Below are 25294 nucleotides of genomic sequence, written 5' to 3'. Positions count from 1 at the left end.
TGTGTGCAGTGTTGTCTGTGTGTTGTTATGTGTTGTGCAGTAGACGGGGAATCTCCTACGTTTGTAGTGGGCGTGGTCTGTGCAGGGCCGCACAGACCAAGTAGGACCCGCACAGACCACGCCCACTCTGATTCAAAGAAAGTTCCCTACGCTGACACCGGACGCCGAACTTTCTTTGAATCAGAGTGGGCGTGGTTTGTGCGGGTCCTACTTGGTCTGTGCGGCCCTGCACAGGCCACGCCCACTACAAACGTAGGCGATTCCCTGTACACACAAACACACACAGACACACACGGGCCACATATTATTTATTTGTAGACAGATGCTGCACCTTTCTCCAGGTTTTATCATTGTAAAGGATTTGATCCTACAGAATAAAACCCAGAAATGAACCCTGCTCCTAATTTCCAGTTGTGTCTGACAACACTGGGCAGATATTGCCATAAAGGGTTTTAGCTTTGTCCTCATAGTCTGTTAGTAAAATACAGAATCCTTCTCAGGGCTCAGAACAGATGGGAATTATTATTAAGTTCAACAGGTATTTTTTATACTTGAACAGATGTGACGAAATGCCTTGAATGGTATAAAACAAATTAAAGCAAATAAGAGAAGTTATTTGTACTAAAAAAAATTGTTAATTCTTAAAAGTTAATTGGGTTTACATACATTTTAAATGTTCATGATCAGTGTAGTGTACCCAGGGGGTTATTTCTTATTACTACAATGAAATAGTGCTCAGGGCAGGCAGCACTGATAAATCCAATAGGAAGACACCCAACAATGGGAGATGTACCTTGCTTTATCATCTCCTGCTCAGGACACGCTGTTCGCCCTTCAGGAGCCAGGTATGATACATCAGAATTACTTTGATGAAAAACAGCTACCCATAATTTGGAAAAATGGCTTTTCATTTTGGCTGCACTTTCAGGTCTGTAAATAAGTCATTTTGGATCTGATGTATTACAACTGTAATAAAGGTAAAACGTTAAGGAATAAAAGTATTTATAAATCAATGTAATAATACAAAATTGAAAAAATAAGTTATTAACACACAGACTATAATTATTACATGATACATGATGAAGGGGTTTCAAGTTCAAATCTGAAAATGTCTAGGAGTGAAAGACACTTCTTATGTTACCCTAGGCTTTGTACACACATATGATTTTGACATATGATCGAATGAGTGCTATACACACAGTGTCCATTATGTTCTATGGAGGGGGGAATACAAGCTAGTGGCACTCCGCTGGGCTCTCCTCTATTGACATGCATAGCAATCACTCTCAATATTTGTTTATTGATCTGTTGCAGACTGATGAACAATGTTGGTTGATTGCTGTACACGTGTCAGGTTTTCACCCATTATGCAACCATACAGCTCGGGCGACAATTATCTGATGTGTGTACACAGCCTAAAGGGGACTATTTACCCCCTATCCTAGTTCTAATATTGAAACAAAAAGTCAGTTAGTGCCTTTGCTTTGATGCTAAGGACAGGGGTATGGATTGACATTGGCTCACAAAAATGCTGTGTTGTCACCCTTAATAGGAGTTCATTTTCTTGTGTAATAATGGTATTTTTCTGTACTTGTAGAAGAGAAAAAATGTGGAATGTGGATGTATTGGATAGATGTACTGCATAGGCTTTTTTAATTTTTATCCTTGGTGTGCCTAGGGCTGTATTGGGTGGTAAAAAAAGCCCTGTATCTTAAGTTCTTCCCTCCATCCTTACTTCATATATTAGTTTTAGTGACAGAGACCTGGACTGTAACATAACAAGGTCAGAGAATTCTATGGGGTCTATTCTTAAAGCAGTCAATCTGACATTTACTGAAATATTCCTTTGAGAAGAAATAGTTACTTCTATTGAAACACATGGACCTAACAGAGAATGTTTCAGTGAATGTCAGATTCTCTACTTTATAAATAGACCCCTATGTGTCACACCAGAACTCTAACTCCTATCTTGGTGCCTTGGTGTCTCTATGGCACACTTACATTGCCGGCCTACATTAACATTAAGTATAATACTACATTATAAGTACACACAGCAAACACACATCCCTGAACCTAAATCTAGTTGATAGTATAATGATGTTCAGTTCACACAATGTGGTCCTATTTTACCCCAAAAAAATGCTGTTTTTCTACCTTTTATTCCGATAAATTATGCTATAGCATGTAAACATTTGACAAATAAAAAATATAGTAATATAGTAAGTGTATTAGCTCAGAAAACTCATCTTTATATTTTGTGTGTCCTTCATCCACTGAACTCCCACATCAAAAAGGAAGTAAACTGAAAAATGCCCAAAACAAAAAAAAAAAAATAGACTTACCTTCAATCCCGCAGGACAGTTGATCGGTCCGGAGGTGTCTTTCATCTGGTCGTGCGTCATTTGCTACCCGTGGCTGCGCCGGGCGCTGCCATCTCCTCCTCTTCTTCCGGGTTCTTCTTCCTACGCACCCAACCGAGGTGCCAGATTGGGTGATATAGGTTGGAAAAAAAATACCAATCTCACTGCCCATGCGTGAGATTGGGAATTTTGTTTCCATTTTCTTGAAAAAGCTTCTTCTGTGCATGTCCGAGATGCTCGGGCATGCGCAGAAGGAGCACCCAAGAGCCTCCTGGGATACGTGACGTAGGAATCCTTGAGAGGCTTTGCCCTTCCATTCATTCTTGATCGTCTAGGCGGTGCTGCACGCTTTAAAAAAAGGGTGTTGCAGTTTGAAAAAAATACAAACAACCAGAATTGTTACTTAACATAAAAGGGTTGTCTACGTGAAAGTTCTGAGTTTAGGTACGCTATAAGTTTTGCAAATGTCAGGCTGATCACATGACAAGTGAGGGTTCCTCTTTGGGGAGTGGATGGGCACTTACTTCTGGACTGATTGCCATGCATGTAATACATGTGAGCACTAGTGTTGGTCGAATATCTCACTATTCGATTCGACAGCTATTAACTCGAATGGACTGTGTAGAGCCTCTACAGCAGGGGTAGGCAAACTTCAGCCTTTAGGCCAGATACGGCCTAGCCAATAGTCTGTTCCGGCCTAACGCCCCCTGGCTGATCTGGCCTAATCCCGGCCAGGAGGGGTCGGCAACCCGCGGCTCTTGAGCCCCCTTGTTATGCCTCCCTTCCGCCAGGGTAAGGGGACATTCCTTCTCCTCCGTATGAATTGCGGAGGAGAGATATTTCCTTTCAGGGGCGTTCCCTCTTCTCCGTATGCATTGCGGAGGAAAGGGATTACCCCTTCAGGGGCGTTCCTGGTGGGGGGCAGAGCCATCAGCTCAGGACTCGAGAGACTCGAGAGAGAGTCCGTCCTAGGGTGTCTTCTTGACCTCCTAAAATGGCCTAGTAGCCAAAAAAGTTTGCTGACCCCTGTTCTACAGCCTACAAATACATTTAAAAAGACATGTCAAGACTCCCACACCTCTGCACAACACTGTACAAGTCAAGAAAAAAAATCAGGAAGGCTTTTTTATGTTGCTGGCAAGACCATTTTATGGGGCGGTCATGGGAACATGCCAGATTTTATACAGGCAAAGAGGGCCATGAGGGGGTTTCCCCTGGTCCAAAAATTAGCCGCCAGGTTTCACTGCTCCATTACAAGCCATTCACAGGCTTCAGAGTACAGGCAGAGGGTCCTGAGGGGGGTCTATCAGTCGATTAGCCAGTTACAAAGCTTTGTTACAAGTTATGTAGGCCTCACAGGAGTGGGGACCGCATTGTTAACTGGAATCTCGAGCTGGGTGTAGTGCATCGTCAATGCCACCTAGAAGTCTGTAATACAATTTTTGTGAATGGAGTACTGACAGGCAGCAGCAACAGCAGGAGGAGGAGGCAGTGGGCCCTGAGACGGAGCGTGGACCGCATTGGTAACTGGCATCTAGAGCTGGGTACTGGGTAGGCAGCAGCAGTAACAGCATGAGGAGGAGGCGGTGGACCCTGAGCAAGGGCGGCATTAGAGGTTGAGGTCATCACCTATAAGGAGAGTGTAGAAGCTGTAGCTATTGGGAACATGAATGGATGAACAAGATTCCACTGTCCCTACCTACTGTCTAGCGAAGGGAAGCCACAGCCAAGGGAACGGGCTTGGCGGAATCAGAGGGGAAAGGAGACCCTGTTGAGCCTGACTCTAGTCTGCAACTGTGAAGTGACATGACAGGTGTAGGATAAGTGGGAGTATGAAGAGGTTAGGACTGTGGAGGCTCCAACTATTGGTAAATTTGAAGAAGCTGAGGCTTCCACTGACTTGGACAGTGTAGAAGCCGTAGCTATTGCAGACTTTGGTGAATATGAAGAGGTTAAGACTGTAGAGGCTCCAACTATTGATGAATGTGAAGAGGCTGAGGCTTCCCCTCACATGGACAGTGTAGGGGCAGTAGCTATTGGAGACATTGCTGTGTAGAGGACTGCCTTTTCCTATCTGCTAGCTGTAACTTTGTAAAATGCGGCATGAACAGCATTGGTAACTGGCATCTAGAGCTGGGTAATGGACAGGCGGCAGCAGTAACAGCAGGAGGAGGAGGAGGAGGCATTGGACCCTGAGACAGAGCGTGGGCAGCATTGGTAACTGGCATCTAGAGCTGGGTAATGGACAGGCGGCAGCAGTAACAGCAGGAGGAGGAGGAGGAGGCATTGGACCCTGAGACAGAGCGTGGGCAGCATTGGTAACTGGCATCTAGAGCTGGGTGTAGTCCATCGTCAATGACACCCAGAAGTGTACAGTTTTAGTGAATGGAGTACTGACAGGCGGCAGCAGCATCAGCAGCAGGAGGAGGTGGGCCTTTTTTGATAGATAGCAAGTACCGTATTTTTTGCCATATAAGACGCACTTTTTCTTCCCCAAAACTGGGGGGGAAAAGTTAGTGCGTCCTATACGACAAATGTGTTAAAAAAAATAATTAAAATAATATACTCACCCGATACCCGATCCTGCGTGTGTCTCTGGCTGCAGCGTGTCTCTCTTCTCTCCTCTGCCAGCATCGTGTTTTCTCCTGTCTGTAAAGGAAAGCGAAAGAAGCCGGCACAGCGCCACCTGCTGTTCCCTGTCCTAACTGCCGTACAATAGAAAAAAAGCACAGAGTGATCAGAAGGGGAATAATCTTTCAGAATCTTTTTTTCTAGATTTTCCTCCTTTAAAATTGTGCGTCTTATATTCCGTCTTATACGGCGAAAAATACGGTAGTATCAGAATAAAATATCTGTATTTTTTTGAGGGAAATACAGAAATTTGTCTGCCTTTTTGGATAGATAGCAAGTAGTATCAGAATTAAATATCTATATTTTTTGGAGAGAAATGCAGAAATAGTCCTCCGTACAAAAATTATCCAGTTACATTGCAAGTTATAGGCTGATCCAAGCCTTATTCATTTTAATAAAAGACATTTTCTGCGGAGAGGCGAATGCGCTTGTCACTCACTACGCCCCCAGCTGCACTGAACACTCTTTCAGATAAAACACTTGCGGCTGGGCAGGCAAGGATCTAAATGGCATGTTCTGCCAGCTCCGGCCACTGCTCAAGCTTTGATACCCAGTAGCACAGCGGGTCCTGACTTTGCAGGTTGCAGATGTCCCATGTAGAGCTCAGGTATTCCTGCACCAAGACTGAGTAGCGCTGCTGACCGTCATTGGCAACTGGCGGCTTTCCTCCATTTAAAAAAAGCCTGCATAGTTTGGCTTAGACAACTTCTCCTGCTGCTGCCACCCATGCCACTTAAGGTAGTTTGGCTGCCATGGCTCCTGGAACTGCCATAGGGATCCCTGCTGCTCTTGCTATATAGAAAGACTGAGCACAAGTCCCTAACAAGCACTTCTTAGTAGTGCTGCATTTTAGGTCCCCTGTATTGGGGCAAGATGAGTTGTTCTATCTCAAGCTTGTAACATGGATCAAGCAATGTAGCAATCCAATATTTGTCAGTCTATGTTTTTATGTACGGATCTTTGGCTATGCACTACTGCATGAAGGCTGTTATGTGGCTCAAAACTGAGGTACTTCTGGACCCAGAACCCCTGTGGGTCAAACCACAGCACAGGGTCATCCTCCTTCTCCACCTGGTCTGGCCATCTACAGAACATGCCACCTTGTGTTTGGGTGAATGCCATGTATCCTCCTCTGCCCCCATGCCTGCAATCTCCTCCTCATCCTCTTGGATTTGCAGTACACTATGCCTAGTAGGTATGCATGTCCAAGATGATGTTTGAAACATCATGTCTTCCTGCAGCATCCGCTCTGTGTCATGTCAGAGCTCCACCATCATCTGTTCCAGTAGGCATATGATGGGGAGGGTGTCACTGACACAGGCCTGATCATCATGCTAGTTGTCTCCTTCAAAGGTGCCAATACATAGCACAAGTTGTCAATTTGCAGCCACTCCACAGGGCTGAAGTAAGGTAATTATTATTATTACACAGTATTTATGTAGCACCATCATATTACACAGCAGTGTACAAAGTCCATAGTTGTGTCACTAACTGTCCCTCAAGGGGGCTCACAATCTAATGTCCCAACCATAGTCATATGTCATTTATACCATCTAAGGCCAATTTTGGGGGGAAGCCAATTAACATAACTGCATGTTTTTGGGATGTGGGAGGAAACCAGAGTACCCGGAGGAAACCCACGCAGACAACCTGCAAACTCCATGCAGATAGTGTCCTGGTTGAGATTTGAACCGGGGACCTAGCGCTGCAAAGGCAAGAGTGCTACACCTAAGCCACCATGCTGCCCATAATGTAGGTAAGCATCTCAAACGTACAGACTCTGCCACATACAACTGTTTTTTGTCGTTCAGCAAGCTGCTGCAGCATGTAAAAGGTGGAATTGAGGTTTCGCTGTAAATCCACCAATCTGGCACTGGCTGTGTACAACCGGCGGAAATGCGCTGACAGCTTTCTGGCCTCCAGCAACAATGGCTGGAGGCCTGGGTAATTCCCAAGGAAGAGTTGTACTATGGGGTTCATGACCTGAGCCAGGCAAGGTATGTGTGTAAGTTTCCCAGAAGGCAGGGCTGCCAGCAGATTGGCCCTGTTGTCACACACGACCTTGCCTGGCTGAAGTCTGTTGGGAGTTAGCCATATGTCCTCCTGCAGGGCACTTAGAATGGTTGCGCCCGTGTGGCTGAGGGAACTGAGGCATTGCAACCTCAGGACTGGGTGGCAACGTCTGACTTGTGCACCGAGATAGTTAACTGCAGGTTGTTGCTGGTGGTGAATAGATGCTGGTGAATGGGAGGTGCTGGGTGTCCACGGCAAAGTATCCCTGGAGGAAGAGGTTGAAGCAGACGAGTCAAAGAAGGAGGTGGAAGAAGAGGTCGAGGAGGATATTGCTCTGGGCTGAGCTAGGTATGCAGGCCTTCCTACAGCTGTGTCTTTTCCTGCTGCCACCAAAGTTACCCAGTGATCTGTATAGGAAATATATCTTCCCACACTGTGCTTGCTCGACCAACTGTCAGTTGTCAGATGCACCTTGCCAGAAACTGCAGGGCCACGGACACATTGCTCTGCACGTGTTCTTGCAAAGCAGGAACACATTTTTGTGCAAAATTTTGCCACTTGGGCATAACGTACTGTGGGTTCGTGCAGAGAAATGCGTATTGGAACGCATTAGAGTCCACCAGCCGGTAAGGGAGGAGCTCTAATGCAATCAGCTGTGCAATCGCCGCATTGATTAGCTTTGTTTTGGGGTCATTTGGGCCAAATTTCCTCTTGCGCTCCAGCATCTTGGGAATGGAAGGTTGAATGCTGCTAATGCTAACCACTGAAAGATTGGACGATGGGGTAGAAGGTGTGGGGGACGGCAATGATGCCTGGTCTTGACTGTTAGCAATGCGACAAACAGCAGCCAATCTGCGTTGCAGCTCCTCCTCACCGCTGGTGGAGCCAGAAAACTGTAAAGCTCGGCTACATGCACCACTCAAATTGCTGGCAGCAGCACGGGGACCTTTGGTAGCAGAAGGATGAAAGGCAGTGGAGAAAGATCTAGCAGCCTGCTTCTGGGGCGTAGGTCGACGCACAGAGCTCTGTTCTTTGCTCAGGTGTTCCCGTCCAGGTTGTGGGTTTTTAAATTTGCGCTCTGCAACCTCCTCCTTCTTTTCTTCCTCCTCCTCCTCCTCCTCTTCCTGCCTATGATGATCTCCTTGTTCGCCCCATGCTGGATCAGGGACATCATCATCATCATTAGAAGAGAACAGTTTCCCTGTAAGTGCTGAAAGGAAGCGGCAGCCTTTTGGAGCCAGTTTGAAGTGGCTCGTCTTGCTCAGAGTGTTCGGGTAAAAAGTAAGAGGAGGGAAAGCCTGTGAACTGACTCTCTTCGTCAGATGACTAAAACAGTTGAGCATCTTCAAGGAATGCGTTCTGCTCCGCCTCTCCAACCCTCCAGTGGGACTCCTTTACGTACTGCTGTCCACAAAACTTTCCAGCCAAGGAGGAAGAACTAGGAGGAACAGGTGTATAAACCAGTCTGGGTCATGTATTCTACTACCTGTTGTTTAAGGTGTGGTAATAATGAACGCACACCACCACCAGCAGCTCTAAAATGTCTAAAGTCCGTCTGGCTTCTTGTTCCTGGGTCTGCAGTTAAAAACAAACCCATAATGCATTGCTTGCCACCCTTGGCAAAGCTGCCCCTTCCTCTTTGGCTAGACATTGAAATGTTGTTGAAATAGTTGAAATGTTTGTGTGGCTTCACACCCTGCAAAATACTTTGGAGCCAATATGGTTAACAAAGTGTAAATTTTTACAGTAAACAGATTTTTATTTTTTTTTGGGGTGGGGGATGCAAGTGCGCTGTGTGTGTTGTATGCAGCAGTGTCCTTCAGCGGTGACGGTTGTAATATGCAGCACAGTATACAGATGTGACGTCAGTCACTGCCTTTGTCTGACTGTCTCTCAGTACAAGTGTGATAGTGTGCACGCTGTCAGGGAGGGTACCCTGCCTCTGCCTGCCTGTATGTAACACACTGACTGACTATTTATCTATCTATCTGACTAACTAACAAACACTCTACCTATCTACAGTAGATCACAGGACTGAAGCAATACAGTACAATCCAATCTGCCAATCTTCTGCCTGCCACCACAAAGATGGAGGAGAGCATCGCTGCTCCTATTGGAGGGCCCTAGCATTATGGGGGAGGGCCAGATTTGAACACGCGAACATGTGATATTCGGTGAAGGTCTACCCGAATTTGAACAGCCATATTCAGGTCGAACATAAGGGCGACCCCAATTCGAACACAAACACTAATGAGAACTATCCTTTTTGGGAATACTGTGAGCCCAGGGCCACTTCATGTTGTACCCCTGGGGGAGGGGGGGGTATGATGGCCTGGGATTCCAGTAAGTGAAATGGAAGATGCTATATCTTATTCAATGTGGGAAAATGACATTTTATTTTTTGTTATACGAAGGCTTAGCCTTTCACAGTTATGGTTGATCGGGTATACATTGTAAAGCAGTAAAGCAGGTAATTCCTCTAAATGTTGCATATGTATGTATGTTATTGGTTAATTCTGCATGTATGTGTGTGCATTGTGGAAATAAATACCATATGGATAGGATTTGGATGTCTGCACACAACTGATGCACTATTATCTATGTATATAATTTAGTAAGTCAGGCCCTCTGTGTCCTACTTTCTCTTGTCTGTGTATCAGCATATAGATTTAGAACTATCTGATGTTATTTTCTGGTTTGCAACAGATGAGAGTATAATGCCTTCGGCCTCTATTCTTCACCCCAGTCTGAGATAAAATGACATCTGTTGGTTTATTTGCTTAGTTCGTTTTAATTAATAATGAAAAAATTTAAATCTAACATAAACACTATTTGAAGTAGCTAGTTCTTAAAGCTGTACTCCAACCTTACCTTCAGTCTGCACAGTCCTTCACTGTAGTGAAATTGTATACTCTGATTTTGTTGCAAACAGAAAGCTTCTTTCAATTACAATATATAGTTTAAAAAGTCAGATAGAGCCCACCTTAATGGGACTGGGACAATAATATTCAGCATCATCTAGGCCAATAATTCTCAATTAGGGTTGTGTGGAACCCTGGGGCTCCTCCAGGGATTGCTGGGGGTTCTGTGAGCAATTTGTGCCTCTCAGGTCAGTTTAAGTGACCCCAATAATCTTATTAGCTATTTGTAAGGGTGACAGTCTTCCAGCTGGCCAGCAATGTAAGAGGCATTCTTCCCACTGACCACCATACTAATGTACTATGAGCTGTAGATATAGTAATTATAGAAGGGGTTCCCTAAAGACCTAAACATTAATTTAAGTCAAGAAAGCCTGCCTAAAACTTTTTACTGCCCAGTCTTACTACCCCTAGCTCACCCCTTTCATCCATTGGGGCTTATTATCATTATGTGGGGATTTCCACATCCTACTGTTTTCTGGAGGATATTAGTGTACCCGCCGGCCTTTCCCACCAGGCAAGATCTGCCTTTGTAGAAGCACAAATTCATTGATGATGTCATTGGGTCTAAAATAAGGAATGTAATAAAAATAGACTTTAAAAAAGTTATTTGCATGTTGATGAGGTAAAGGAGGAACTCAAGAAGGCAACAAGATATAAATAATACATATTTAACTTTAGCTTTTAAAAAAATTTTGGAAGTCTAAAATTACATAGGAGAACTTTATTTTATCATCCTGACAAACCCAGGCCCAGGCATGGAAGCTTTGTGATCCAGATCACCTTGAATGCACTGCTCCTAATAGATTGTAAGCTCTACCACTTTCTTTATAACTCCCTTATTCTTTATAATCTCTATACTATTGTCATTTTACCATCAGATAACAAAGCCATAAATTAATGAACATACAACTATGTATGGGTTACCTTAGCTTGTTCCTAGGACACACCAAAGTAATTGATGACCTGATTTTAAACAGCCGCATACCAAACTAGATACTTGTTGAAGACCCATGGGAAGCAAAAGATACATATACAACAATCAATGTTGACATAAAAAATAACAAAAGTGCATAGGTGTAATTGTACAATAAATCTTGAAAGGTCATCATTCACTCTATAATCTGCAACTCAATGACCAGTACTCTACAGTACACCAGTACTATGTGGTAGAAACCAGCAGCAAGCTTCTACCCCAATGGGCCATATGTATAGGAAAAGCAGGGATATGTCAGACAATACATTTTATAATAAGCCATCTCGAGTTACATTCTTTTTCAAGAAATTGTGCCCTTCAATCTGAAACAGCTGCAATGTCCTTGAAAACAATGTACTATGTTAGCTATATTAACAAGCCTTCATATACATGTTATCTTGTTAAGGGCCACAACGATTGATTGAGCTATAGAAATCAATAATCATCATTATTTTCTGGGAATAAATAGCCTCTGCTAAATACGTTCATCATTTGACAGCTCGCTTCCTTCTTCTAGCCCATGGTATGTGCACCATTCTCATGAACAGGTGCAGAATTTACTGCCCTGGTAGTGGACTTCAGTGTTATTCACCTCTCTTGTAGAACATACAATGGTGTGGGAGTGCTGGCTCCTATGCTTCAATGTTCTTCACCTCTCTTGTACAGCATACAATGGGGAAGGGGGGTAAATGGTATTAGCAGAAACACTTTGCCAGGTCTGTGCTGTGTAGCATTCTTCCAGCAATGTGGGCATAGGCAAATGCAGAAGGATTGTAAACCTTGGCGCCTTTGAAATTCAGAGGAGTACAGACTCCCAGTGAATGCAGAATAAATACTATGCTCAGTATTACAGTAGAACAGTAAAGCAGGGAGTGCCAGCAGAACTTGAAATATTTATATTCCTTGGTGTACTGATGGCATTTCTATGCTCTTCTTCCATAGCTACCAATGCCATCTTCTTTGATACCTCACCTACTGCCAACTTTTGTCTCCTTAGGGCCATGTCACAGTGCCAGGGTCACTTACTTAGATCTTAGGAGGGAGGAAAAAAGTTGCTTCCTTTCCAGATGACAAAGTATTTTAAAGAGCTAGGTCTTGCTGCTGGAGGTGGAAAAAGTCTGCTCTCATGGACCCTCTTCCCAACCCCTTGTTGAGTCTGGAGTTTCGGATGTTGGCTGGACATGGCGCTACACTTCAAAAACCAGGGCTTTTTTAGGAGTTACTCCAATCTAAAAAAGGCTGGATCCCACACCCCGCCAATCACCCAATGTCTATGGGCACCCTGTGTATTGGCACAATATTCTCTGTTTCCAAATATGAGCTGGAGATGCAAACTGTCAACATAAGTATGGATCTGCTTCTGTACTAGGCATCAAAAAGCTCCAGGAAAAGAACTGTCAGGATTCCCAGGTATTTGTTGCTGATTGTGGAAATTAAAAAGAAAGTTTTAAAAAATAAAGAAATATATATATGTGAAAAAGAAGGGGCAAACTGAAATTAGCTTCCATTACTTCAATGTCATGTATAGTTTTCCACTATGTCTGTACATTTATGAGTCTTTCTTCAATTAAACTTAAAGCCAAGAGCAAGTTTTTTTTTTTGGTTTGAAGAGAAAACAAAAGGTTTTTAGGGGATGAAAATTCCATATTAAAAAACCCTGAAAAATACATAAACTGTATTAAATACAAAATATTCACATAGTTACAAAGGATACATATGTAGCAGATGTTTCTATATCCAGAAAATCTGTAGGGATCCATTTATCCAAGTCAAGGAGGGATCTGCAAGCAAAAAGGCTCCTACGGTGCCAGTTGGGTACATAATTGGTAGGGTTATGGTTTTCAAGGTTGCCTTAATGTGTTGGGTCTTAAAATGTGAACTTCATTGCTAGAAGTCAGTTTGTTGAATTACTTAAGTAGTCTGAATACATATAGTATGCGAGTGGCTTACACAAAGTGTGTCTCTTTCATCCCTTGCACAATACAGAGGCAAATAGAAACCACTGCTATGGTTTTAAAGATGGAGCTTAAAAAAATAGTTGATAGGGGCCAGGACAGCACACTTAATGAATAATGGAATGTATGATCCTTGTAGTCGATTTGAGTTTGGCTCAGGATACCTGCTGCAGCTTCTAATGCTTAGTTGTATAGTAGTCACCGTGTGCAGAGAAAGGACATTACCATTGGCAGTATTTACTAAAACAACCTGCAGGATTTTGAACCATGCTTGTAGGGTTATCACCTGCACATTTTCATGTGTTCTTCTGTTTGGATGCATTGCTGAACCATATCAAATGATGCAAAAATGAAAGATAAAGCTATAGAACAGTTTTAAAGCAATTAGGATGTCGGGCGAGAGTATAATCAGCTGTCTACTGCAATCTGACTTTCTCAGGTTATTTGTATCTGATTTCATCAAAGCTGCTTGACTGATCATTTTTTAAGTTATATATTTTGATATGTCACTTACATAAGTCTTTGTGACAAAAGTAATAGTTTCTATGTCAGTGACAAATCGCCTGCATGTGGATGCAAATAACTGATCGGTTCTTGTAATTTGGTCCTGTGTTGATAGTACAGTGATATATAGCCCTGAGCTGGAAGATACGTCACTCACATCCCTATTAGGTATTGCTGAATAATACACACTTTCTGGTGACTGATAGTGTTGTGTACAGGGGCAGACATGCAGCAAAACCTGGAAACTGAATGAAATGCAATAAGGAAGCCTATTGTCTATCTTCCCTCCAATTGATAGCTGAGAATTAAAAAGATACCAGGTCAAAGCATCCCCTGTGGCTTGTGTTCCTATTAATTCAATAAAGCAATAACAGTGATGTGTAAAGTTCCATTATCCACAGCAACCAATCAGATTTTTGTATTTGGAAGTCAGTTCAATGAATGATTGATTTAGATTGGTTGCTATTGTAGCCCTAAAGCTACATAGTTTGGATTAAAAAGACACATGCATTGCATTCAACAATAAGAAAATAGCACTTTACATCCAGTAACCCTAAAAGTTCTGTTCATTGCTTCACTTTCCCAGCTTTACACTCCTTGTGGACCAGTACAAGTTTCACGTGTGTCATAAAAAGTTTCACAAAAGCTCATAAATAGCACAGAAGTGTCATAAATATAGTTACATACTTCCCCAAAACCATGTCCATCAAGATACTTGGTTTCTACAAAGCTTGCATGAAACTTTTATGACTTTTAAATTTTATTTTGTATGTTGTGTGTTCTACTTTTTCATATAATAAAAGGTATTAAATTTTAATCATATAGCCCTTAAAGGCTTAAAATATTCCCTATATGTTGAACTTTGGGAAGTGGCTGTTTCTGGTTTACTATTACTATGGGCGCTTCTTTCTTTCTTTTTAGTGCATAACTCATATATAGTGTATGCATTATAGGCTGTTGGCAGTAGGCTGACATCATTTGGCATATAAAGATCTGGCTCTCCCAATTCATTGCCCACATCCATTTCTTGCTGACCATTGTGATGAATACAGATAACTATCTGAACCAGTGATTACCTGCAGCTGCCAAATTTGGAGCTCACATGCTATGTTTTTTTTATCATGCCATCCTTGACCATGACCACAACTTGGCCAACTGACTTTTTTTTTACCCGTTAGCAGTTGGGGGTGGATATTTGTATGGCAGAGAAAATAAAAAAATATGCTTTTCAACTTCTAATACCTTATACTATAAAAAAAACCTTAAGGATGCTGTCCCTGCAGCAAATCTTTCTCCATTCATAACTTACCATCTGTTTTGCACAGTGAAGGCTTCCATCTTGGTAGAGATAGGGCTGTGCTTCCTTGTGTTAGAGTTTCTAGCAAGAAATGCTACAACAATGGGCAACATAACTGTGCCAGCACCAAATATCACTCCAAATCTCATAAGGCTAGCAGCCAGAGGTATCAGTGCCTTAGATTGCATTGGAAAAATACAAAATTGAAACCGTAAGCACAAGAATCACCAGGCACTATGTACCACGATTGGCGCTGCCGTCTTTAGGAGGAATTCCAGACAAAGGTACATACACCAAGGTACCTAAATAGGCACATTCAACATTTCAAAATGTTCCATAAACCATAGTAAATCATCATTTTTAGCTCAGATACACTTTACACAGTTGCCTGAGAACTTTCAAGAGTGAGAAAAGTAATTTATGAACACACCTACTTGATAAAATCATTAGTGTAATCCAATCGTCACAACAGGAGTGGTTGGAAAATGTAAAAATTGGCCAGGAACTTACAAGACAAAATGTTTAAAGGGTACATAGGAAGTGCTCTACAGGTCCCAATCAGGAATCATATGCTAATGGTACATTTCATACCAGTTGCTTTGTAATCATTTGTATAAATTGTACTAATGAATCCCTGCAAAACCAAGTTTTGATTTTAGATGTTCTCTTTTCCAATAGAGCCCTGGTGTCCAACTAAAGGGATACAAGTCATAGAAAACTCATTATGCTAATGAAAAGTATAGAAGAACAGAAATGCATGGTAAGATCCCTGCAGTGTCATTTATAATTATGTCACTTAACCAATAAAAAGCAATCAGTTAATTTGATTCATGTAAGCATTGCATAATATCAGAGGAACTTGGATATGTTTGGAAATCACTGCTATGAGCAATCTACCTCAAGTCTAATCCGGAAATAAGCAAATTCCAAAAATAAATTTAAGGATGTATTTGCTGAATACAAAGCTACATTCATTTGTATATTTTATATCTGCTTGCAGTTCAGATAATGATATCATCTATCCAACAGCACCTGATGCCAGGCTCAGTAATATTATTATTTATACCATGTTTTTGTGCTTCAACAATATTAGACTGTAAGCTCTAAAACTAGAATAGACATATGATGTCAGCTAAATCTTGAGTAACTGCTATTTTTTATTTTATATATCATGCATACACAAACACTTCATCTCTTCCATACGCATTAGTTGAATGATCTCAATGTAACCTATAAACAGACCAACCACCATTCAGTCCTACTAAAATCTCAGGTATCACAAGTTGTTCCTCTAACACAGGGGTCGGCAAAGTTTTATGGCCACTGGGCCATTTATGGGGTGGGCGGGAGCACACAAGGCCGGACCCGCCCTAATGGCTCCACCCACCACCAGGGAATGTCCCCCTGAAGTGAAATCCCTCTCCTCCGTATGCATTGCGGAGGAGAGGGATTTAGCTTCAGAGAGCTTTCCCTATTTACCGCGGCGGCGGAAGTATCAACGCCGGCCGCAGTAAATAGGGGAGCCACTGCAAGGGGGCGGCACTGGAGCTCTGGCAGCTCCGAAGCTCCATCGGCTCTGTTAGTTCCTAGCGCCCCCTGGCCGATCTGCTGGCATTAGGCCAGATCGGCCAAGGGACGTTAGGCCGGAACGAACTACCGGCTAGGTCGCATCTGGCCTAAAGGCCGGAGATTGCCAACCCCTGCTCTAACATCTTTGGGTACATTGACATACCAGACCATTTCAGCTTTCTTATGAATTTACATAAGGTGCATACAAGCATTATTTGTACAATAATAATGAATACTCATAGACATGGAGGCATTTTATTTAGGGCAGGCATTATGTAAACATTGCTGGATAAAACCAGAATACTTTGTCATTTTTGATCTTCCATAGATCTTTGCAGTTCTCAGATCACTGAAATACCTTATTGCTGCTTAAATTTCAGATGAAACACAAAACCATCTCAGGCAAATAGCTTTTTTTTAAGGACAAGCAGGACCAGGGGCAACCTAAAAAATAACCACTGCATATTTGAAAAACACATTAGGCCCTCAGTACAAATGTGGGGGAATACATAGAGTTCAATGTTCGAGAACATGTTGGCAAGAATATTGTGTAAATAGCATGATTACATCTTTAATAGACAAATTTGATGTTAATTGACAGGGTATCAATGTTGAAACTTTATCAGTGCCATTGAGAATATTGATTTTTTTTTAAATAGATTTAGAGTATTTGTGCCACCTGTACCTGAGCCTCAGCAGTTGAATAGCATCCATTAAAGCTGGTACAGTCCTTATTGCCATAGTTAATAATAACACTGTTATTGTGTTCCAATCAAACTTTACACTTCAGATTCTCTGCTAATTCTCTTCCATGTTTCTGATGGGTAGTGCGTTCTTGATCTTTCACTTGGAAATGTTCCTAAAGGGAAAGGGGAAGGCTTTCTTCTACTTCTCGTCTTGCTGTGACATACAGTCCTCCCTACAGATGCTACACTATAAGCAGTATGTTGGTCCTTGTGGCTTAGAGTGCTGGCCTTGGCACATATAGAGACTGGGTCAGCAAAACATGCTTCCTGTTGGGAGGGTTTACGGTAAACTGGACTAAGCCATTTTTTCCCTCTTTGCTCAAAAGGAGGACTACTACTGCACAAAAAGCAGGCTTGATTACTATGAGGGAGGGAACAGTATGATGGGCACCCACAGTTCTGGTGTAGCCTCCAGTCCTTCCTGTGAAATGAATCACACAGCAAGATATGTCTTCTTGATACCTGGTTGGGGATTGGTGTGCACCAAGAACTACAGTGAGGAACCGCTGTTGAGGAAGTGGTGGGTGCTTTTTCCAAAAGTTCCCATCTCTTGCAGGTCGTAGGTTGAGGGGTATCAAAGTTTCCACTTGCTGTGCCAGGTTCAGTTCTCCGAACACTTTCATTCTGGATAGTGATGGACATTTGTGGCATAGTGTCTTGAATAATACACGTGTTTATAGTTGTGGGCTTAGGATCTGTTTCTTCTCTTGGAGAACATGGAACTTGGGTTGATCTCAGAGTAGGAGAAACAAGTGATATATTGTTAGATGGGACTGCAGGTAATAAAGGTTTTGAAGTAACAGCATAAGGAGGGGATGAATTGGGCTGTGCTTGTTGTTGTGAACCTTGCACTGAGAAAACTGCTTGCAAGTTCTCACTTCTCTGTCTCCATGTACGTAATGCATGTGATGCAGTCTCCAGGGAACCACCAACGGCGGAGGAGGAAACAAGATCCTTGGCTGTCTGCAGAACCCGCAAAACATTAACGGGTACAGGAGTTCCTGTCACATCAGGGTCAGGGCAAGCGGGGCCATGGGATGGACTCTGAACCCCTCGAAAACAGCTATAAATACCCTAAAAAACATAGGAAACACATAATGAAAAGTATGTTGGATGAACTGTTTATAATACCCAAGAAAACATTGCTCAAAAAATATTTCAAGCGGACCTAAAGTCAATGTTTTTGCTTTATATAAAAGGGTCGAAGGACCTCTCTGGGGTGATCAAGACTGAATGGGAGCACAAAGCCTCCCGGGATACCTAAGTCATACATCCAGGGAGGCTCCTGGCTCCTTCCCTTAGAAGGGGCATTTTCATTCTATAAAGGCAAAGAGATGCTGATCTGCATGCGCAGTGAGATTGGCTCTCTTTTTTCCCCCTTTACAGCGGGCATTGTCACTCGATCTCACACCAAGGACTACAGAGGACTGAAGATGACAGTGTCTGGCACTTCCTTCACGCTGGGACAAAGAAGACTTCCAGAATGGCGTGGGGACCGGATCAAAGAAAGTGTGATTTGTTTTTATCTTTCGGTTTAGTTCCACTTTAAGTGGAATTAAAATATAGTTTTTTTTAATGCAGATTCTAAAATCTATTTGAAATAGATAAATCTGACATTTATCAGGATTCTATGGTGGAAAACCTAATTGCTGTAATTTCAAACACATGTATTTGGAATATTCTTTACCAGAGAATGTTGTAAAATTTCAGAATCCCTTATATTTAAGTACAGGAAAGTTTTATGATATAAACAACACAGACCTAACAGAGCCATATTGTTCTGTATAATGCTTTTTACCATTAGGCAAATGTAGTGGAGATGGGGAAAGCCTATCACCACTGAGCTATGCAGTCATCAGATATTAGATCAGAGGCCATAGAGAATCCCAGGTCCTGCTGCTACAAAGCAAATGCTTAATATATATTTTGGAGTTTCCGGTGTGCTTCCGGCGACACCCAATAATTTGCTTATTCTGCATCACAAAACACTTGTAGGTCAAATTAAAATGTATTTATAATTTTTTGTTTTTGTATTGACCACTGGCTTACAGAAGCTGGAAAGGTGTCTACACTGCCAGGGAGATCCCTAAAATCTGCCTTCACATGTCTAAGCCACAAAATTTTCCAAAAAGTCTGCAAATGTTTGGTGCTACAATGTGTTTTTACTGTACGAAAGCCCTGAATGTTTCTTCAGTTATGGAACTTTATTCTTTATTTTGAGGACTTTTTGGTCATTGTCAGTATGGTTGATTTACAGTTGTAGGGATTCAGTAGAACTACTACCCATAGTCAAAACAAGCTATTTAGGAACGTCCACACAAATGCTTAAGTCCATAAAGAACTGCACACATATGGTCATGGGCTTCTTAATGTATTAAGCATCTCCCTCCCTAGGTAAAACATTACTGCTATAGACATATGGACATCATACTAAATATTGTAAAAGTTACAAAATTTTGCCCCCACATTGATGTCCTACATGTTTGATCAAACCAGAACTCTTTTTGATTTAATTTGAAATAAAAAATTAAATGTATATTCTAAAGCTTTTTAAACTAAAGTTTTCTATCTTGTCTAACAATTTTTATAAAAACTATATTTTACAAATAAACCTACAATATAGGTGCAAACATGTCATAGAGAACTGTGAGATTTATTTTAAGGAAAGAAAAGACCCACCCGAACAGAGCTGAAGAGGGAGGAAGTTATGCATTTAGTTACTTAGCTACTGAGCTCTGTAGACAACAGGCTTTGTTCAACCATGTGAATAAATATTTAAAACTTGAAAAGAGCCCTAAAACCTAAATTGGATACAAGAGAGATAATTGTGAAATATTCTTCACCAGTATGATATTACTTTAGTTTTTTCCCCAAACACAATACAATATACAGAAATAAACATGTGTTTCATTACCCGACTGATTCCAAGCAGGCTCTGCTCCACACAAGGTCTGGGTATACAGTGTCTCATCCTCCAGTACACAAGGTGCTCCCATGAGAAGACCAACAGACTTAAACCCATAGCAACCAACAGCATGTAGAAGACTCCAGCCATGTTATCAATGTCCAGTTTACTGCTTACAGCTTCATTCTTCTCATTTTGACATATGCCGGACAACCACACTGTCTCCAGTCTCTGAGTTTCACCTTATACAAAACAGGTATAAATTTGTTAGGGCACCATCAAAAAATGGGTAAACAACTGAATAAAAAAAACATTCTTCCAGTTCACCAACTTCAAAGAGTTTTATTTTAGAGAAAGGTAATATAAAACCCTATGGGCAATCCCAGGGCAAAATCCTTCTACAAAGGAAGTCAAATCAATTCTCCAGGTCAAATATGTAAAATAATATCCTCAATATCCATTAATACCATAAATAGTAAGAAAAGAATCCAATTTATTTTGGGATAATGTTATTGATTTACTATCTGGTGTATTAGGGCATTCCACATTTAAAGAACTGCTGAATCATTCTTATCACAAGAAACTCCTTTGTAAAATGTTGGAAAAACACATCTATTTTTTATTAATAAAAACATTTAAATTGTAAATAAACACAACATCTGTTTTTTAGTGTGTCTGGCATCATACTCTACTTTATAAAGCAAGCATATACAGGTAGTCCCCAGGTACATACAAGATAGGGACTGTAGGTTTGTTCTTAAGTTGAATTTGTAGTTAAGTCGGAACAGGTACAATTATTTTAATAAATGCAATTAGGACAGATGTTTGTCTCAACATTATATTAGGCAGTGTGGTGTCAGTTACTGTATAAAATTCTCACTGTGAGTTAATCACAAAAAAAAAAAAAAAAAACTTTATGGAGCCTAGACGTTCATTAACGTCTGGAGCAAGCTGTGCTTTGATATGCAAAAAGAAACAACTGCTGAGTTTTTCTTGGTCATAAAAGAGTTACAACCAAAAGACTTCTTCTGCAAGTCATGCGAACCGCCCCCTCTCCCCCATCAAGCCTCCGTCCTGCACACGAGCGAGCAGGGAAACCCCGTTCATATATTGGATGTCCTTAACTCAGGGACTATCTGTATATAAAATCAACTCTAAGATAACAAATATAACTTTATGATAACAAAAAAGCTCCTAATTTTCTTTTTATCTTTTTAACCCAGGGGTAGGGAGGTAATAAGATCTTTTGTTATTTTATTGTCATTAAACCTGCGGAACCAGTGTAGGACAGTTGGGGGGTAGGTTGTTGTTTCCAGAGTAAAGGTATACAGGTACAGGTGTCATTAACTAAGACAGAATCCTTGTAGACCTTGAAGGGTATGGAGTTATGGTGGTGAAGTAAGAAGACCAGATCCCAGGGAATGGGGTAGTCAGTGAATTTCTGGATAATGGTACAGACCCGATCCCGGAAAAGGGTCAGTAAGGGACTTAAGTTGTGAATTAGTTCCCCTGGAGATTAACCACATTGGTAAACCTATCCCTTATATTACCTTGGCTGCTAACCCTCCATATCTCCTTACTTTCTTACATTATGGTGCACAAAACTGTAACACATATCAGGAGTGATTTATACACGGAATACACTTACATTACACACAGTTATTGTTGTAAGATTTTGATTGTTTTTACAACAGTGCATTAAAGCAGTATCCCAAATAGTTTTTTCCTAACTCTATTCCATTTATCATATTAGGGCATGCTACTGCTATACCTAACGTAAGTGCAAAATCTCACATTGCCAACATACATTTTATCTGCCATTTACTGCACATGCTGCCACCATGTCACATCTGCTTACTTTATTAATATGTTATATGCATGCTAGGTTTTATTACATTTATAAAATCGTATGAAATCAGCAAATTAAGCTGCACTACTTTTTATTCAATTCACCAGGTTATAAATAAGAAGACTGAATAGGATGGAGACCATTACTGATTCTTGAAGCACACCAATGCATTTTACATACATTTCATTTGCAACTGCTTATCTTCTGTTCTTTAACCAATTCCAGACCCATGTACATGTACCAGACCCATGTACATGTACTACACCCATGTACCAGACTATAATGAACAGAATAAAAATGGTGTGCTGTGTTCAAAGAGAAAGAAGGTGTACCATGTAGAAGGGTTATTCCAGATATTGTGCATGTATGCATTATTTAGCCTATTGCATTGCCCTAATATATGGTATGTGTGCAGTTATCAAGCAAAATTCCAGTTCCCATAGCAAATGAAAAACTCCAATGATTTGCTCATGCAGTGCATCTTCACTTCAGGTGCTTTTCACCATAGTGAATCTTTATACTGCTGCAGCCTCTTGTCTTCGAGTTGAGTGATGGGCAGGGTCATCCAACACACTCCCTGTGGACCCAGACAGCCATGAACCTGCCCCTTGGGGACACATCATCATGTAGCCTGGATTCATGGTATTCCAGAACTGAAATCCATTCACACATAGAGAAGGAACCCACCAGCTGTTGTGTATGAGGAAGAAGATGAAGGAATTGAGAGCATACTAAAACCCATGCAAGGCATGTTGGAAAATGTTATTCATAATTTTCCCCTAAACAAAATATGAAGGGGTTTTAGAAGAGGTGAAGAAGGAATAAGTTCAGGATGGCACAAAACTTCAAGCTCTTTTAACATGGCTTTAATCAGGGTGAGTTTTGTACTATTCTATAACCACATCCTGGCCAATAACCTGGCAGAAATATGTTCCTATTTTGTCCCCTTGATGGCACATTCCTTTTAACCCTAATAGTAAGAAGATCCTTCATGCTTATCATAAACCTGATCATTTTTGTTTACAGTCCTAAAAACCAGCAAGTTGAATGTACAGGGCGATTTTATTTTCAACCTTATGTATGGTGTTTGTCTAGACTTAATTGACTGCTATTTGTCAAAGACTCCTACAAATGACAGTACTGAAATAAAGTTCGGTGAATGCTTTCTGCTCTATATAAATTGATTCCACTCTGTGTTTGTGATTGATGGCCAGAACTTTAGAATGCATGCATGATTTACAAGGAATTCAAATTGTACGGACAAAGCTGTGCAGCCATTTTATTGTACTCCCATTTCATTTTATCCTGTCTGCTCTGCATAGAAATGGAGAGGTTTTGTACAGATGGAACGCATTTTATTGCACTCAGTACCGCATTATGGCACAGAAGGTTTTTGCAGTTACAGCGGTTTTAGCTAAACTGATCAAACATATGTCAGACCAGTTAAAGGGCATATTTTAGAATAAATAATAAAAGGTCAGTACAATGATACAGGAAATGTTAAGGACTATTCACACTTTGCTGTTTTATTGTGGTTAAACACATGAATTATATTGTATAAAATGCATTTCATATGTGATTAATAAACATCCATGAGCTGTAGTTTAGATTGATAATCCTCTCCTGTTCATATATATGTTATGATACCATGCAGAGGTGTGAATGGGCTCTATTAGGGTTGATCAACAAGGTCAGGAAGATGCCATGGTTTATTGTCCAATGAAAGCTTTAAGTTGTGCGTTGCTTGTCATATCCTTTTGTTCATCATGGCAATGTTCTGGCAAAGTGTTCCTGATGCTCAATATATATCCCCGGCAGAGTGTTCATGCTGGTCAGTAGCAAAGTATCCCCCGAAATAAGGATGTAATTGGTGGAATGTGCTATATTCTCACCCAGTTATTATCAAAGGATCCTATATGTTAATATGTTTACAGAACGTTCTCTATGGCGGCATGTCCTTGGCAAGGTGGTCTTTGAGCTTTGCATGTTTTTATCAGGGTGCCAATGTACTTGTTACAAGATGCACCATTCAAGCAGCAGGTATCTGACAGAAAGACAGGAACAGAGGCAGAAAGAAAAAAATATAGGCACGGAGGAACATGACAAAGGGAGTAAGATAAGGATTGGTTAAATGAAAGTGCTTATGGTAAGGTCAGTAATTTAATTGATGGGGAGTGGAGAAATAGGAGTGGGGTTCAGAATAGTGACAGAGAGCTGGTGGGGAAAAATAAGTCACTAGAAAATTGGCTGGAGAAAGCTTGCCACCCTTGCATTCTTTGGGGTCAGAGTATGCTGGGTATATTGGCATTCTTTGGGGTATGAGTATACCTGGTATGTTGGCTTTTTTTGGGGCATGAGCATGTCTGGTATGTTGTATCAATTGATGGGCGGCCGAGGTCCTGGAACGCTGTAGCCTTGGTGGTGCTGGGGAGCAGTAGAGAGACCTATCTTCATTGTGGTGCTCTCCACGTTACAAAGAAAATGGTAATGTACAGGTGGAGAGGCCAGGAGTGGGTCTGTGGGTATTTGATATCTGCCCCTGAGGAAGTGCAATGTGGCTTGGGCCAAAAATAACAATTTAACAGATTTCAGGCCTGGTGTTGTATGCTTATAATGTCCTCCAAGATCTGCAGCTAAGAAGATTGATAGGTTACATGTTGTAAAGATGTATAAATATTGTTTTGTATGGTATTTTATTGTTTTTAAGGATATATATGTAACCAATTTGTGGTTGGTTGTATTCTTTGGGTTAAAAAAGAGGTGGAGGTTGGTAGAGGTTGGCGGAGCAGGAGGAGTAGGGAACTGTGGACCTCTGAGCTATCTAGCTCATGCCATATATGCACATTAGGAACCAGGAATTTCCACACTCTCTTTGTTTTTGTTATCCCAATACTGTGACATATTACACATGCCAAACTCATAAAAGCTTCTGTAGTGTAGAACTTAATTTAGGAAAACTACATTAAAATGCATTCAATGCATGTAAAAAGTCAAATAAGTCAGAATATTGGACATACTACACAGAAAACACAGCATATGTCACAAATTCTTTTGAATACCAGGTTCTACATCTGTGTTCACATATCTCTATGTGGGATCAGTAAAGTAGACCAACCAGCTTTCTGTGCTTTGCTCTGAGACCAACATTGACTGTAATACTTACCATCCCCTAGAAACTGAAGCAATGCAAGATCGATGGGACGCTTCCAGCGTGAGTTCTTCTGCAGAGCAATGCCATAGCCTGTTGTAGCAAAGACTTTCCCACTTCCAATTGTAACCAACTTACAACCTTCGTCCTTCCCTGCCATGTAATTCAGCACTGCTGCATCATAGATGAAGGCATCCAACTTTCTACCATAAGATAAGAGAAGAAAAGCAAAAGGCAAATTTGACTGCTCTGAATATTTTAAGAAAAAATTTACATGTAGATGGCAAAAGACAAAATTTATCTCAATGTAACAGTTACAAGTCTGTTTTGCTTCATATGAATATGAGTATACCATTTATGAGTTAAGCTTTTATGCTGGGTGCGTAAGCACTGTATTCTAAAATTCAGCAATAAAATGCAATG

General features: G+C 41.2%; 1 protein-coding gene and 1 long non-coding RNA gene across 3 annotated transcripts in view; one reads left to right on the top strand and one right to left on the bottom strand.

The window, feature by feature from the left end:
- Window positions 1–355: 355 nt before the first annotated feature.
- Window positions 356–25083, top strand: LOC140325860 (uncharacterized). The gene is made up of 3 exons (XR_011919741.1): window positions 356–845; window positions 15333–15414; window positions 24897–25083. It is a non-coding gene; the product is annotated as an uncharacterized lncRNA (long non-coding RNA).
- The window catches only part of GRIN2C (glutamate ionotropic receptor NMDA type subunit 2C), a 41865-nt gene continuing 33049 nt past the window's right edge, over window positions 16479–25294 (bottom strand). For both annotated transcript variants that reach the window (XM_072403943.1, XM_072403944.1), the window contains exons 11-13: window positions 24887–25074; window positions 19884–20116; window positions 16479–18043 (exon numbers count right to left, since the gene is read on the bottom strand). In XM_072403943.1, the coding sequence (XP_072260044.1) occupies window positions 17003–18043; window positions 19884–20116; window positions 24887–25074 (1462 nt within the window). In that variant the 3' untranslated portion in view covers window positions 16479–17002. The remainder of the gene's footprint in view (window positions 18044–19883; window positions 20117–24886; window positions 25075–25294) is intronic.

The sequence above is a fragment of the Pyxicephalus adspersus genome, chromosome 3, assembly GCF_032062135.1.
Source record: "Pyxicephalus adspersus chromosome 3, UCB_Pads_2.0, whole genome shotgun sequence".
In the NCBI taxonomy this organism is placed as follows: Eukaryota; Metazoa; Chordata; class Amphibia; order Anura; family Pyxicephalidae; genus Pyxicephalus; species Pyxicephalus adspersus.
The sequence above is the reverse complement of the archived record's forward strand: the minus strand, read 5'-3'. Positions and strand labels throughout refer to the sequence as shown.